This window comes from Schistocerca gregaria, chromosome 2, assembly GCF_023897955.1.
Source record: "Schistocerca gregaria isolate iqSchGreg1 chromosome 2, iqSchGreg1.2, whole genome shotgun sequence".
Taxonomy (NCBI): Eukaryota; Metazoa; Arthropoda; class Insecta; order Orthoptera; family Acrididae; genus Schistocerca; species Schistocerca gregaria.
Genome location: NC_064921.1, coordinates 79,498,415 through 79,515,454, shown reverse-complemented (window position 1 = coordinate 79,515,454; position 17,040 = coordinate 79,498,415). Strand labels below are relative to the sequence as shown.

At 45.3% G+C, this 17,040-nt stretch overlaps 1 protein-coding gene across 1 annotated transcript in view; it reads right to left on the bottom strand.

Annotated features, from left to right (window-relative positions):
• The window catches only part of LOC126336350 (uncharacterized), a 474,839-nt gene that overhangs the window by 14,808 nt on the left and 442,991 nt on the right, over window positions 1-17,040 (bottom strand). Inside the window, exon 14 of the mRNA XM_049999936.1 lies at window positions 3,484-3,688. Coding sequence (XP_049855893.1) covers window positions 3,484-3,688 — 205 coding nt within the window. The remainder of the gene's footprint in view (window positions 1-3,483; window positions 3,689-17,040) is intronic.

The window sequence follows — 17,040 nt, the reverse complement described above, 5'->3', positions numbered from 1 at the left end:
ATACTGGATAAGTAACACTATGTACTAAAACACTAAGATGTTGACCCTGATTTCTATCTGATAACTTTCAGCTCTGTAGCGCGCGCAAGAATAGCACACGTGGAAAAAATAACACGCGCTGGAGAGATGCGGGCGCTACACGATTGTCAACTGTCTATGGACCTCGCAGTGGGATGAGCGTACGCAGTTAATGGCTGTTGCTGAGAAGCTAAAGGAGTGTAGCATTCAGCTGACCAGTCCTTGTGACCTTCCAAACTAGCGTCTGTCACACTGACAGCCGTTAATATCTCAAAAGCCGCCGGGTCGACGGTGCGTTTTACAAATATGAATTACGCCCGCAATTGAAACTATAGGAAAACTATACAGGGTGAGTCACTAACTATAGCCACACAGAATAGCACCGAAAGTATGAGGGTAGCTGAAAAGTTTGTGGGACAAATATTGCATGGGACAACGGGGGCCATAATATTGTCGCTAGTTGGGGTCGCTTCAGAGATATGAAGGTTAACTTTTCTTTTTTTAATGGTATGCTATAGTTTGGTACTTATTTTCTGATAGCCGCTATCGAGACGAATCCTATTTGTGTAACAGTAAGGTCTTCGAAGGTCACAAAGGTGGCATGAACGTCCATCTACACAAGGTGTTCGATGTGATGACCATTGGTATCAACGCAGTGTTGCAATCTTCTTATCATGGATTGAGTAGTATTCCTTATCATTTCGGCACTTGTCGAAGCATATACTCTGACTATTCTCTCTCGTATATCGTGCAAATAGTAAATTTTCGCCGAATATGGCGTATCCGTCTACCGTGTCATTGAGACGTAAACACCATTCGACAGTTTCGCAATACAATACTAATACGAACGGTAAGATTAGTACCATCGAATCAAGCAAATGTGAATGATGTATTCCTTCCAAGAATAAGTCTCTATGCTTCTCATTTAAGGAGAATGTCAACCAAACTCAGTGAGAGCTAGAGACGGTGAAATGTATCCTCAACGTACTCACCCTACACGTCGTGCATTTAAATATGTGTATTTATCATATTTTATCATTGGGAACAACTGGATCTTTAACGCATCGGAAACATATTCGGAAATGGAAAGTTAGTAACGAGGAAACAGAAATTGGTACTCTTGCCCCTGTCGTTCGAGATCCTTGTGTTTGTTCTCATCAAATCGCAAGGGAATCTGTCATGAGCCAAGGCAGTGTCGTTCGTGTTCTGCTTCGCCATAAATGTCACCCTCACCACATCAGTCTCCACCAAGAATTAACTGGTACGGATTGTATGTGTCGCATTGAATTCTACATCTACATCTACATCTACTGCCGAAAGGCTCAACTTGCGATTCAGAGGGATGACACATCTATTAATTTGATTTAATTTAATGACGAGGCTACATTCACGAACCATTGAAATGTTAATTTGCATAACATGCATTATTGAGCAACTGAAAATCAATGTTGGTTGTCGCAAGTTGCACAACAAAAACCGTGGCCGGTGAATGTGTGGTGTGGGATTCTAGAGGACAGAATTATAGCCCTCTATTTCATCGAAGGAAATCTTAACGGTAGGAAGTACACCACATTCTTTCAAGAAACATTAGGTGTGTTATTGGAAGAAATACCTTTAGGAACAAGCTATCAACACGATGTGTGTCCGGCACATTCTTCGCTGACGGCTAGAAATGAGTTGCAGAGACAATTCCCAAACCGTTGGCTTGGATGCGAAGGAGATGTGTCGTGGCCGGCTAGTTCGCCAGAGTTGACGCCTCTGGATTTTTTCTTGCGGGTATTCGCAAAAGACATTGTGTAGAAGGACGTTCTAACTGCACCAGAAGATATGCAAAAGAGAATTGCGAGAGCATGTGCTTCGATAAGTGCCGATGTGATAAGGAATACCACCACTCAATGCGTGATAAGAAGACTGCAGCACTGCATTGATTCCAATGGTCATCACTTCGAACACCTTCCGTAAATGGACGTCTGTGCCAGCTTTGTGACCTTCGTTGACCTTCAAAGACCTTACACATCATTGGATTCGTCACGATACCCACTATCAGAAAATAAGTACCAAACTATAACGTTCCATTTGAAAAGACAAAGTTGACCTTGATATCTCTGACGCAACCCCACCTAGCAACAAAAAACCAACGTCCTCTTAGGGCCCCTGCTGTGCCATGCAACGTTTGTCCAACAAAGTTTTCAGCTACTATCATATTTTCGGAGATATTCTTACAAGGAGACGGCACCACCGTTTGGTTGGGGATTTGTCCGCAATTTTGTGTGGTGAAAGAGGACCCCTAACACCTCACGTGGTGAAAATATTAGGGCGCAGTACCCGGAAAATCCCTGGAAAATCGATCCAAAGTTTCTTAGGTGCCTTATGAGTCTAAAATTTTAGCACACTGCTTAGTCGCCGGCTGGCCACGGTGTTTAGGGCTCGGATTCGATTCCTCCCCTGGCACTTTTTTTTCTTCTGTTTCATTTTCTTTGGTTATTCCACCAATTATTCAGAAAGTTTCCCAAACCTACATTATATTTAAGAAATTAGTTACATTATTGAATAAAAATTATTTTCTTTTTGTCCAACAAGGCAATTCATGGCGGTGGGTTTTCCATTTTTCATTGTAAAGTATATGAGGAGAAACATTGCCTTTTTAATCAGAATAACAAAGTCGATTGGGAAACATTCAATGTTTATACATGTAATAATTGTAAACAAGAGCCGCAGTGGTAGTTATCGTAAAAACAAACAAAGCAATAATTTTTGCGACATCTTGCGGAACATATAAAAGTGGGTTTTTTACGATCACAGGGCGTTTGCAATAAATCTGTACAAAACATGCCCCATTAACATTTACGAAAATGTTTCGAGTTTCTGACAATTTTGAGGCAAACCAGGCATATTAAATCATGTCTCGGAATATTGGTGACGATAATTGATGGTGAATTACAGAATGAATTTTTATACAATCTTCCCGGGAATTAATTTCACGATTCTCCTATAACAATGCGCTGCAATTCTGCAAGCAACAGAAGAAAGAAAAAGTGCCGGAGGAGGAATCGAACCCGAGACGTCTGGCGTAAGGGTCCGAGCGCTAACCATGTAGGCCAGACGGTAGCACGACAATAGACTAACATTTTATACTCATAAGGCACCTAAGAAATTTTGGATCGAGTTTTCTCGGGATTTTCCGGGTAGTGCGTCCTAATATTTTAACAACGTGAGGTGTTAGGGGTCCTCTTTCGCCACACAAAATTGCGGACAAGTCCCCGACTCCAAGGTGGTGCCGTCTCCTTGTTAGTGGCAATAGTTAGTGACACACGCTGCATATCAAGAATGTTTAAATGCAAAGTGATGCGCCTTATCTGTAAGCGTACCCGGCGATTACAGGAGTTACTAGCACGAATCACGCCTGGCTTTCGAACGAGGCCGATGCACTGTGTCACCAGTGTATAGAAAGAGAAGCGTGCTGACCTGCGCACTTGTGCAGACTGCTGGTGGGTGTGAGGTCGAGCAGCAGCGGCGCGCCCCTGGCGGTGGCGTTCAGAGACACGCTGCCCCCGGACAGTTCGGCGCAGCCGTCGACGGCGGCGCGGCCCTCGCTGACGCTTGCCGTGCCGGCGGCTACGCCCTCGCTGCTGAAGCAGGCGCGCACCACGCCGTAGCCGGCGCTGAGCACCTGCGCACACCACACACACCTCAGTCACCTTCCTCAAGCAACTCGCTACACACGTCGTACAATGCGGTGCTTGTTGTGTACGACTTCGTACACAGCTACAAGGAAAAAAGGGCTACAGCAGCAACTGTCGTCGCAGGGAAGCCGAACAGGAGCAGAAACGATCAGCGAACGAGTTAACACAACAGGCAGAAGATTTGTTAAGTTCTATTGAGCCGTGCGCGACTCGTGTTCATGCCGTTTATTACTTGACATTTTGTCTTTGCGGTAACGCCATCTCGTTTCTTATTCGATCTACTGGAATCACTAAGTACTAGCTTTGGTGCGACCGCTAGTACTTCCGGGTCGTGTGTAAGGTGTCAGGCAAATCCAACACCTTCCATGAAAACCCTGACATAATAAGCAAATCTAGTAGTATGTCACATAGCTCCGAATAAATCGTGACATTAAATTAACCAAAGTAATACGAGTAACGAGTGAGCAAATGGAATACCACAGACTAACACAAGAATGCCTAAATGCATGTCGTACCTTACCACCGAGAGACCGACGCAGTTCCGAGGGGAGAAACGAGAACAGAAGCCGAGAGCAGAACCGTGTTAAGCTAGAAGGCCCTACGATAAGGGAGGGGCTGAGCACCCACGCCGCGAGCCTACCTGTACGTCTACACAACGCGCACGTTTTAGCGTGAGACTGTTTCGCGTCTCAGGTACGTCAAGGACAACCCCCAGCCCATGCTAAAAGCTAGAGCCCTCCAGAAAAACAGTATAGATCTTACGATAACACAAAAAGGGCCACTACCACCAGCAAGTTTTAGCGTGAGACTTTTTCGCATCTCTGTTACGTCAAGGACCCCCCACCCCCCAGCCCATGTTAAAAGCTAGAGCCCTCCAGAAAAACAGTATAGATCTTAAGATAACACAAAAAGGGCCACTACCACCAGCAAGTTTTAGCGTGAGACTTTTTCGCGTCTCAGGTACGTCAAGGACCACCCCCCTCCCCAGCCCATGTTAAAAGCTAGAGCCCTCCAGAAAAACAGTATAGATCTTACGATAACACAAAAAGGGCCACTACCACGAGCAAGTTTTAGCGTGAGACTTTTTCGCGTCTCAGGTACGTCAAGGACCACCCCCCCCCCCCCCCAGCCCATGTTAAAAGATAGAGCCCTCCAAAAGAACAGTATAGATCTCACGATAACGCTAAAAGGACCACACCAGCTGCAGGTTTTAGCGTGAGACTTTTTCGCGTCTCTGCTACGTTGCAAACTTTAAAAACATGGCCCCACCACGAAAAGTATAACGTTTCTCATTGGATAGACAGAATTTTTGTAGGCGGAGCTTAAGGTTAACATTGAGACCCTGATTGCTCAGATGAAAACATAGCCAGATAGTTTTTTTAAACCAACTTCGATAAAATGTAGTAAGGAGAAGTTAGGAGAGTTAGTTCCGAGACGGCGAGCTGGATGGATGGTGCGCCGGCCGCTGTCGCCCTGATGCTGCCTAAACACCGACAAGGTAATGAACGCACGCGATGTCGCATTTTTGAGCGCATAAGGCTTCACTCAGAACCCCAGAAGACTCATCTGTTACACCCCTTTTTTGCGTAATACTAGTGTCGATCGTTAATTAAAACTCATGGTGATCACACTTGCCACTTGAAGAACAGATCAGAAACGCGATGATTTTTCTTTTATATTGTTATTGAGAAGCCACATCAGCCACTGTAATTTACGACAAGTTAGATAAGTAATTAAAGATAATTGAGGGTCACTGTAGACCATTTTGATAGTTTTCTCTTTTGTGAAACTTAAATTAAACCTAGATTATAGATGTGATATGGCATAGGTCATCCTTCGATCAATTGTAGAACTAGGAAACCCATTCAGGGAATATTGGTTCACATTTTTGTTGGACGCAGTTGGTTTTTACCATCCTGTATTAAAACATTTCCTTTTACCAATAGTGCAATTTATAAAGGATGTTTTGTGAGCAGAATAAAATTTCCAATGGTAAACTTAAATGCTTTTTCGACGATATTTTACCAGCTAACTAAAAATAGAAAAGCCTTGAACCCTTTCCACTAAATTTAGTTAGTATTAAGATTCTTTTACAGCGAGTGCAGTGGAGCTGACGCTGAGATCATTTAGTATTTGGTTATATCATCGCTAGTCTCACTGAACTCTTCTGAATTCTACATGTCATGTGTGGTCTGGCGTCTCCTTACCAGCAACAGGTCCCAGGTTCAAACTAGTTAATTCCCTAAAAAAAACACGCTCAGAGCGTCGTTGCGCGAAAGTGGTAGGGAGACACGATATACACTCCTGGAAATTGAAATAAGAACACCGTGAATTCATTGTCCCAGGAAGGGGAAACTTTATTGACACATTCCTGGGGTCAGATACATCACATGATCACACTGACAGAACCACAGGCACATCGACACAGGCAACAGAGCATGCACAATGTCGGCACTAGTACAGTGTATATCCACCTTTCGCAGCAATGCAGGCTGCTATGCTCCCTTGGAGACGATCGTAGAGATGCTGGATGTAGTCCTGTGGAACGGCTTGCCATGCCATTTCCACCTGGCGCCTCAGTTGGACCAGCGTTCGTGCTGGACGTGCAGTCCGCGTGATACGACGCTTCATCCAGTCCCAAACATGCTCAATGGGGGACAGATCCGGAGATCTTGCTGGCCAGGGTAGTTGACTTACACCTTCTAGAGTACGTTGGGTAGATCGGGATACATGCGGACGTGCATTGTCCTGTTGGAACAGCAAGTTCCCTTGCCGGTCTAGGAATGGTAGAACGATGGGTTCGATGACGGTTTGGATGTACCGTGCACTATTCAGTGTCCCCTCGACGATCACCAGAGGTGTACGGCCAGTGTAGGAGATCGCGCCACACACCATGATGCCGGGTGTTGGTCCTGTGTGCCTCGGTCGTATGCAGTCCTGATTATGGCGCTCACCTGCACGGCGCCAAACACGCATACGACCATCATTGGCACCAAGGCAGAAGCGACTCTCATCGCTGAAGACGACACGTCTCCATTCGTCCCTCCATTCACGCCTGTCGCGATACCACTGGAGGCGGGCTGCACGATGTTGGGGCGTGAGCGGAAGACGGCCTAACGGTGTGCGGGACCGTAGCCCAGCTTCATGGAGACGGTTGCGAATGGTCCTCGCCGATACCCCAGGAGCAACAGTGTCCCTAATTAGCTGGGAAGTGGCGGTGCGGTCCCCTACGGCACTGCGTAGGATCCTACGGTCTTGGCGTGCATCCGTGCGCCGCTGCGGTCCGGTCCCAGGTCGACGGGCACGTGCACCTTCCACCGACCACTGGCGACAACATCGATGTACCGTGGAGACATCACGCCCCACGTGTTGAGCAATTCGGCGGTACGTCCACCCGGCCTCCCGCATGCCCACTATACGCCCTCGCTCAAAGTCCGTCAACTGCACATACGGTTCACGTCCACGATGTCGCGGCATGCTACCAGTGTTAAAGACTGCGATGGAGCTCCGTATGCCACGGCAAACTGGCTGACACTGACGGCGGCGGTGCACAAATGCTGCGCAGCTAGCGCCATTCGACGGCCAACACCGCGGTTCCTGCTTTGTCCGCTGTGCCGTGCGTGTGATCATTGCTTGTACAGCCGTCTCGCAGTGTCCGGAGCAAGTATGGTGGGTCTGACACACCGGTGTCAATGTGTTCTTTTTTCCATTTCCGGGAGTGTAGAACAAACAGACACCACCATGGATGTTCAGACGTGGTGTGCGGTGAGTTCAGTCAGGACGCAGCACCAGTAAGGTCGGGACAGCCAGTACTCGCCCGGCCACTGGGGTACACGTGCAGTGTCCGCCGGAAGGAGACTTGAGCGGGTCCCACCGTTGGTTGGTTGGTCGTTCGGTCGGTCGTCTTATCGGGCGACGTGTATTTGGTCTTCCAATCGCTTCTGGGCCCCTTCAGTTGATCATCTTGTGGGACTTTGGTTGGTTCTTTCCGTGTACAGAGATGTCGGGTGGCCAATGGGCCGGTGTTCCCTCTGCATGGTTGGGTCCGAGCCAGTGTGCCCGGGTCGCCGTGCCTCAGAGTTCTGAAAGGCGATCAAGGGAGTCGCGATGGATCTGCAGTAAGATCCGGACAGCCCTGATTCGCCCGACCGTTGCCGACACACATCTCATCGGACGACGTGTATTTGGTCGCCGACCGCTGATGGAAACTTTGTGTATGTTGACTTGTGATTCGTCCGTGTTGTTCCACAGCGAGGCCATCATTAATTTAGTTTTGTTTTAATATTAAGATAAGGTCCTCAGCTGTCTTAAACTAAAACTTTGAATATTCTTGCTCCAACAATTTTTTTTTAAAAGGGGATTTGCCCGTTGGAAATCCATGTTATTATCCACACCTTAAGCCTTGAGTTGTTCTATGCTCAGTATGTGGCGTTCAGCAGAACTTTACGTGAAATATTTTAAGATAAGACCTTCTGCCGTCTTAAATTAAAATTTGAAAAGTCGCTTCTTTAAAACATTTAAAATTTTCACTCTATGTGAAATTCTTGTTATCCAGGCCTTAAGCCTTCAGTTTTTCTATCTCCAGTGTGTGGCCTGCAGCCGAGTTTTTAGGTAAAATTTTGTAACTAAGGCCTTCAGCCGTGTGTATTCCCCTTCAGGCAATTTTAATAAATTCTGTTTGGGCCTTTAGCCGTATTGTTTTTGAATGCTTTCAATGGCAGGTGTGATTTAGTCTTTTAGGAAAATAAAATTTGTATGAAACTTCCTGGCGGATTAAAACTAAATGCCCGACCGAGACTCGAACTCGGGCACACAGTATTAATCTGCCAGGAAGTTTCATATCAGCGCACACTCCGCTGCAGAGTGAAAATCTCATTCTGAAAATTTGTATGTTTCGTGCAACTGACAGTAACTGGTTTTGGCCCCTTTCCACAACTATAACCCGATCCGCTCCGTCCTGCTATCCCAGATTTCATCTATTTCTGCAAGCGCACCAAGACTCATTTTGGGTAATGCGGCAAGAAACTGAAACCAGCTATTTTGCAACAGCAACAACGATGAGGCTACTCCGCACCACAGCACTATCGATGGCGGAGCCACGACGAGGCGGCACGAAGTGGCTCCAAGTGAAGGAAGGCTGTGGCTTCCGCCTGCCGCCTGTATTGCGGCGGTAGAGGGCTCGCAGTCCAGAGCCTCTCTAGGCGTGGCTCAGCAGGCGCGCACCACCGGCGCCGCCAGATTAGTCGCGAAAGCTATCGGCATCGGGCGCAAACTTGCCATCCTGTTACTGCTGTGATACGCCGGTACGGTGGTATCGATACATGACAGGACAATGCTACTTTCAAGAGGACTGCGGTTCAGCAACGAAATTCGGGAGATGCTCCGCAAGCAAACGGTGTTGCCCCCTCTGTTCAAAAAAGTAAGCGCTAATTACGACAGGCAAATATTGTTGGACATGTGTGCAGCTGTGAAAAGATCAATGCGTGAAATATACCACAACTACTACTGTCATACCTTAGCAAACAGTCTGGCCGAGAACCCAGGAAAATTTTGGTCCTACGTAAATTCGCTGAGCAGCATCCAGTCACTGACTGACCAGTCTGGTGTGGCAGTAGAAGGTAGCAAAAGCAAAAACAAAGTTTTATATTTTGCACTTCAGCAACCGTCCACACAGGACAACTATACAAAGGTACCGTTGTTTGACCAACACACAGGTTCCAGTATGGAAGACATTGTAATAAGTAGCTCTGGTGTAGAGAAACAACTGAAACAGTTAAAACCAAATACGTTGCCAGGTCCCAATTAGATTTTACAGAGAGTATTCTACAGCATTGAACCCTTACTTAGCTTGCATTTATCGCGAATGAACAGATTCTGTGTCTTCAAAATATCTACCTGCTTACCGTATTCATTTATTGGTCTCCCTCTACAATTCTTACCACGTCTCCCTCCTCATCCCCTCACCCCCAACCCACACACACACTTTCCTCCATTTCCAAGTTCACCACTCCTTTATGCCAAAGGATGGATCCTATCAAAACAGCACTACTTTCAGTCAAGTTATTCCATACAATTCTTTTTTCCACTCTTTCATTTAGCAGCTCTTCGTTACTAACACTATCTATCCAAATAATCTGCAGCATTTTTTTGTAGTACCACGCAAAAAAGACAAAATACAGATAGAACACGACCGAAAATACTGAGTTCAGTGTCGTGATTCACTGCTACACTTCGCTCTGCTTAAAATAGTTACTGTATCTGAACAACAAAGCATCTGATACTGTTGCACATGTATTCAGTCTTCAAATTTGCAGGTGTGGAATTGCACTGAAGTGGTCGAAGGAAAGTGAAACACAACGATATTCACATCTTACTAAAGGCACTTTCTGACGTTCAACGTTACTTCTGCGTTCAAATAGCTCGCCATCAAATGCCATGTATAGAAATGTAAGTAGAGTGGCGTTTGATACAGGACTGCTTGAATGCAAAACTAATGCTGAATGACAAAGTGTCTTTAGTTAGATGTGCACACTGTTCTGTTTCGCTTTCCTTTGACTGGTTCACTGAGATTCCACACCTGCAGCATGACCATGTCAACAAAAAAATTGTTGTTCGGATTGCATAATTACTTTAAGCAGAGGAAAATATAGGAATACGTTATGAGATTGAAATATAAGTGGTTTTAGTTGTATTATATCTATTATTTTGTTTCTTTGAGTTACCAAAATTCCTGACTTCGCCATTGAATAGGTGTTCATTCAAATGTCTCTTGCTCTTTTCAATGCGAATGGCTCGTACGACTGTTTTTGGGACGAGCTATTTATGTTCTAAGCGCATCTCCGAGCAGTGATGAACGTTCGAGATCACACATTTCCCGTGAAAGCAAGATAGCAAGAAGGGTATGACTGAGGACCGCCTACAAGAAGAAAAAGTCACTAAATACAACTGGAGATTGAAAAGACCAGAAGTTAAGCAAATTTGAACACCTGGGTGAATATATTAAGGAAAGGAGAGAGAGAGAGAGAGAGAGAGAGAGAGAGAGAGAGAGAGAGAGAGAGAGATTAAGATTAAGATGAAGTTACCCTTCCGTAGGATGACAGAAGTCTACACTAAATATATTTGCTGTATCCAAAGAATTTAGTGTATCGTAAGAACAGACACTACAAGACGCAGCGAGGAATGGGGTGCGATACGCGGATGAGACTGTAACAATAGAAAAATATTGACTGGAAGAGCTGAGTCTTAAGTGAGCAGGTGACAGAAAAAGTGGAGACGTGTACCGGAGAACTGAGAACGTCATCAGGAGATCTCAGGACTGAAAATAGCAAAATGATTCGAGGCTTGTGAGGAGAGTGAATGTGGACAAAATTACCAAAAGAAGGGAAGGAAAATTGGAGGAGCAAGTATGCCCCGACCTATGTGACGCAGATCAGTGACAAAGAGGAGTGCAGGAAAAGGATAGAGTCACTAGTGGAGAAGAGAAGAAGATAGTGAACATGTCGGAAGAAGAGCGGGAGGGAAGAACGGCGCTAGTTCCGCTTTCGCCAGTCAGAAGACAGCTACGCACTTACATTTGCTGGTATGTGAACTGTTTACTCCACGGTGGTCAATGTTAATTATTCAACGTCTTTCCTGTACAAAAGTGAAAAACGTCCCATTTCCATCATATAACTTCTGGGGTCCAAACTTTGGAATACAGCAACCACTGAATCTACAAATAACGAAAACGGCGGCAGAGAGCTCAGTCATATTTAAAGATGAGTAACACCCAAACTCTGGATGTTCTACAGCACATAGTTTTTCTGTCAGCTCATTTCGACTTGCAAACTTATTATTATCAGGCATCATTTGCCCATCGTATTCAAGAGGACGTTAGGCTAGGAAAATAATTAATAAATAGATACTACAGTGTAAAGGAAGGTTGGAAAACTCAACGATTAACAGTTATCTTTGTTTATGCAACCATAACTGGTGATACGAAATATCCAAATGAGACAATTTTATCCCACTTAAATTTATGAATAATGAGATTATACACAGGAAATTGCATATCAAAGTGGGTGTGTAGGATGAAGAACTGAGTAAGGACAGTGAGGAGAAGCGATCGAGGAGATCGCGTGATGATTACGGCAGCAAATCTTTTAAGTAGCGTTCTGTGACTCAGAAACAAGGTAACGGGAAGTATAAACACGGTAAAAGTCCACTGTATGGTTTTACCGTTCTTAAAACGACAGAAAAATCCATCAGCCAGTCTTATTTAGTAATCAATGTAAATAGCGTGTTGTGTAACATGCAACTGTTTCAGTCTTGAGCCTCTTCGAAGTCGCGCGGTAATTTCTTGAAAGTTCACGCCGCCCGTGTCATTCTCGCGTAGTGTGACGCAAGTACTGGGAAACTTTGTGCTGTGCTGCGCTGTGTTAATACCAGGCGCATATGGACACCTTGGAATCTCATACACGCAGGTCTCAAAAAGCAGTACCACGTTAAGAGTTCGTTGCAAAGCAAAAGTACCAGCAGAAAGGGATCTAGAAATGACATTACATTACTGATTCGGGTACTAACTGCCACAAGTCAACACCTATATAAAAATATAACATATCCACACAAGCAACGTAAAAAATATTTACTAGCAAAATGTACACTAATAGTCTTTTTTACACATGGGTCCACATTGCAATAGATCACCTACACCTAAAGGGCAGCATTCCTGTACATAGCTGGGGTGCTATTCTAATGTTGGAGAGCCTCAAAATATTAAAGATTTAAAAAATGGAAAATCAAGACAGGTTGAGATGTGAAGTTTGTGTTAGGGAGGGCATTTGACCAAGGTATTCCGTGCAGCTGTGTTAGCCACAATGACTAAGAATGGCTGGGTGCTGTTGGGTCCCTTTAAAAAATCCTTCACGGTAGCTCAAGATATTTGGTCAGAGCGTTGTCTGATGTCTGTAATAAAACAAAAACTGAGTAAAGGAATCAACGATGAACTAGAACGGGTGTCACGTAACGTCTGCACAGACCAAATGGAACGAACAAAACGACCAAAATGAAAAAAAGAAAGATGGTGTAGTGGATAGCACATCTGCCTTGTAAGCAGGAGACCCGAGTTAAAGTTCCAGCCAAGTCCCAAATTTTAGTTCATTACCTCAGCTTCTATTCTTATTCCTGAAACAGAATGCCTTGCCCGCAATCCCCACCTAAACTCAACGGAACACCGTTAAGCGACTTAGAACGTCATCTTATCTTAAGATACTACCATCCAACACCAAAAACGTCGGCGGTTTCGGCTCTTGAGGAAGAATGGGCTGCCATTCCTCCACCGACACTGACACACCTCGTTGACCGTGTTCCCAGCAGAGATCAAACAGTCGTAAAGGCGAAGGGTCGCCACAATCTGGCATTAACGTCCACTTACGGGTGTCCGGATACTTTTCATCAATGTATATGGACCAAAAATGACTATTCATATTAAATTACACGCCAGTCAGACAATGAAAAGAAAAACTAGTAAGCCAACTGTATCTGAGCTAAAAATATAGAAAGGTTTAATCATTTGTCACGACAGCATTTGGTATGTTTATTTAATGTTGAAAGTGCCTTAAGGCAACTGGAAGTGATCTCTAAGTTTACGGCTAATTTGATGAGAGACGGGTAATGTTGGAGTATTGCTCTTTAAGAATTTGTGGGTATTCTTTTTATATATTCCAGTGTGGCTGCGATTTGACCTTATTTTCACTGCAATCTATTTGTGCTGCAGGCCATTTGTTGAGACTGTCCGTTCCCTGGAGTCGGTGTGGTTATGGATTCTTGTCAGGACCGCTTATTGTGGGGCCGGTCGGATTATATATAAATATATACGGCCTGCTATGTGACACTGTGCACACGCCGTCGGGACTGAACGCTCGTACTGCCTGCCGGCCGTAGCGTTATTGCTTCCAAAGACTGCTATGCGCCTTAACGCTGTTCTCTAAAGTTAAGTGCAATTTGGGATTCATTGTGATGCAGTTTAGAATTACTGTGTGATGGTCTGGATATATGTCTGCCTATTACACATTACGACACTCTTCGACTGTCAATCAACAGACGAGGTCGGCCTGTACGTTTTTGTGCTGTACTGTCCCTTCACGTTTCCACTTCATTATCACATCGGAAACAGTGGATCTAGGAATGTTCAGGAGTGTGGAAATCTCACGTATAGATGTATGACACAAATGACTCCCAATCACCTGACCATGTTGGAAGTTCGTGAGTTCCGCGGAGTGCCCCATTCTGCTCTCTCACGATGTCTAATGACTGCTGAAGTCGCGATATGGAATATCTGGCAGTAGGTGGCAGCACAATGCACCTAATATGAAAAACGTCTGTTTTTGGGGGTGTCCGGATACTATTGATCAGGTAGAGTGCCTTCGGTGATTAAGTTTTTGTTATTACTACAAGAAGTCAGTTCTTGCAAGTTAGCTCTTTCCACTTGTCATTTGACAAAAATCCTTGACCCTGCCATGAATGTTCATGACGTTCACAATGATCTTTTGCAAGGTGATGCAGGAGTTTAAGGGTGATTTCAGAGGCCTGGGCTTCAGTTTCAGCTGCAGTACCGATTTAGGCCTTCCGTGGTTTCCCAAATCATCGAATCGGTTTAGGCACATTCCGGAATGGTTCCTTCGAAAAGGTTACTAATTATTTCTTCATTCGTCCTGCTGCAAGTGAAACTCACACTTCATCAGATATGATGAGTACGAGACTTTACTTTATAATCATCCTCCCATGCTCCTTCCTTCTTTTCTTACTACATAGCCATGACCACGAGGAATCGTAGACCGAGCCAGTCTTTCAAATATCCACCCAAGGAGCCGCCAACTTGTGCATACTCTCATGAGGTGTTGGTAAAGTGTGTCTTCGTTCTTCGTTTGTCCGTTGTGTCAGCAAATTTTTCACATATCTTCACAGATCAAAATCCAGAGTAATGAAGGTAGGCGAAAGTGCAACCTAGAAAATGGATCTTTCCCTATCTTTCCATCTTTCACAGTAAATATCGGTCCGTGATTGTCAAGTACTGTGATAGGAATATGCTGGAGCTCTTCATGCACGCAAAGCTTTCTCTGTACATACACGGTATTATGCAGCACAATAGGGGCAGGTAAACAGGTAGACTCTTTCTTCTTAAATTGTCGACAGGCGTCGGCTACTAACCCTGATACGATCATCTCAAGTATCTTCATAAATATGTGATGGCTCGATGCATATGTACTCGATAGCGAATGCTGTGTAGAATATGTTCCAAGGAGGCGTAGGTGGCATCTGAAGTTCGTAATAGACATAAACGATATATCAGACAGGATCAGTAGCGCTGGAAGATCGTGCATTGACGATGTTGCTGTCTACAGAAAACTATAGTTTCTGAACGATCATAAGGTAATCCAGAAACACACAAAAATTCCACTTTAGTATAACGAATAGTGGCTGTCTTTACCTTTCGATAAATGTAAGATAGTGCCTATCAGAAAGAGAAACAAACCCGATAGTACATCGTCAGTTCAAAACCTCCCGTTTGAAGCAGGTAGCAGTTCTAAACGTTCTGAATACTCCGAGCAGGCAAAGGAAAGCGTATGAAGCTACTGTAGAAGGTGTAAAAATTTCTCGCGTGTATTGTACGTTTAAAAATCTTGTCTTTTATCTTACTGAGATAAAGTCGAGCCGGCACAGCGCCAGCGACTAAGTCCCGCTCAAGGTCACGCGCAAAGCGTGCATAAGCGAATCAATATTTTTTGTTTAAAACATGGGAGGAGTAGGGGAAGAAGATAAGGAACGTAGTAGAGATAATTCCATTATTGTCTATAATGCAACATACAATGTGTCAGTTTGGAAGGATTCGGTCCTGTTACCTGCTTACCTACCTGGTTTTCGGAGGATTCGTGGCTGCACCCGCAGTGGATGACCGCTACCTACGGATTATGGCTCGGAGGAAACCTGACAGCAGCGCCACCATGTTGAATAAGCCATAGGGTTATTGTTGCATCACCCCGGTTCCCAGAACTCCTGAAGACAGACGTTAACTATGGACATTGTATCGCAGACACCGTACCTTTGACTGTTCAGAGATGTCACTAAACCTTCCCAAAGATATAAACAAATATGCATGAGCATATTAGTCAGAGGGAGTCCGACAGCCAATCAGTTCCAGTCATTCCACCAGGAAACAGGTACACGGGTCCTGATGTATGTGGTTCAACCATGCGTAGACGGTCAATACCGCGATACGATCGCGCCCGTATTGTTGCTTTATGACAGGAAGGGCTCTCAACAAGGGAAGTGTCCAGGCGTCTCGCAGTGAACCAAAGCGATGTTTGGACATGCAGGAGATGCAGAAAGACAGGAACTGTCGATGACATGCCTCGCTCAGGCCGCCCAAGGGCTACTACTGCAGTGGATGACCTCTACGTACGGATTATGGCTTGGAGGAAACCTGACAGCAACCATGTTGAATAATGCTTTTCGTGCAGCCACGGGACATCGTGTTGTGATTCAAACTGTGCGCAATAGGCTGCATGATGCGCACCTTCACTCCCGGCGTCCATCATTGTAACCACGACATCATGCAGTGCCGTACAGGTGGGCCCAACAACATGCAGAATGGACCGCTCAGGTTTTGCATCACGTCTTCTTTTCCGATTAGTGCCGTATGTGCCTACAACCAGACAATCGTCGGTGACGTGTTTGGAGGCAACCTAGTCAGGTTGAACGCCTTAGAGACGCTGTCTTGCTAGTGCAGCAAGGTGGACGTTCCCTGCTGTTTTGGGGTGCCATTATGTGGGGCTCACGTACGCTGCTGCTGGTCACGGATGTCGCGGTAACGGCTGTACGATACGTGAACGCCATCCTCGGACCGATAGCGCAACCATATCGGCAGCGTATCTGCGAGGCATTCGTCTTCATGGACGGCAATTCTCGCCCCCATGGTGCACACCTTGTGAATGACTTCCTTCAGAATAACTTTATTGCTCGACTAGAATGGCCAGCATATTTTCCAGACGTGGCCCACCAACTACTCCGAGGTACCTACGCCGAATCACCGCTGGGGAGTGGGACAATCTGGACCATCAGTGGCTTGATGAACTTGTGGATAGTGTGCCACGACGAATACAGACATGCATCAATGCAAGACGACGTGCTACTGGCTATTAGAGGTATTGGTGTGTACAGCAATCTGGACCACCACCTCTGAAGGTCTCGCTGTATTATGGTACAACACGCAATGTGTCTTTTTAATGAGCAATAAAAAGGTCGGAAATGATGTTTATGTTGATCTCTAGTGCAATTTTCTGTACAGGATCTGGCACTCTCG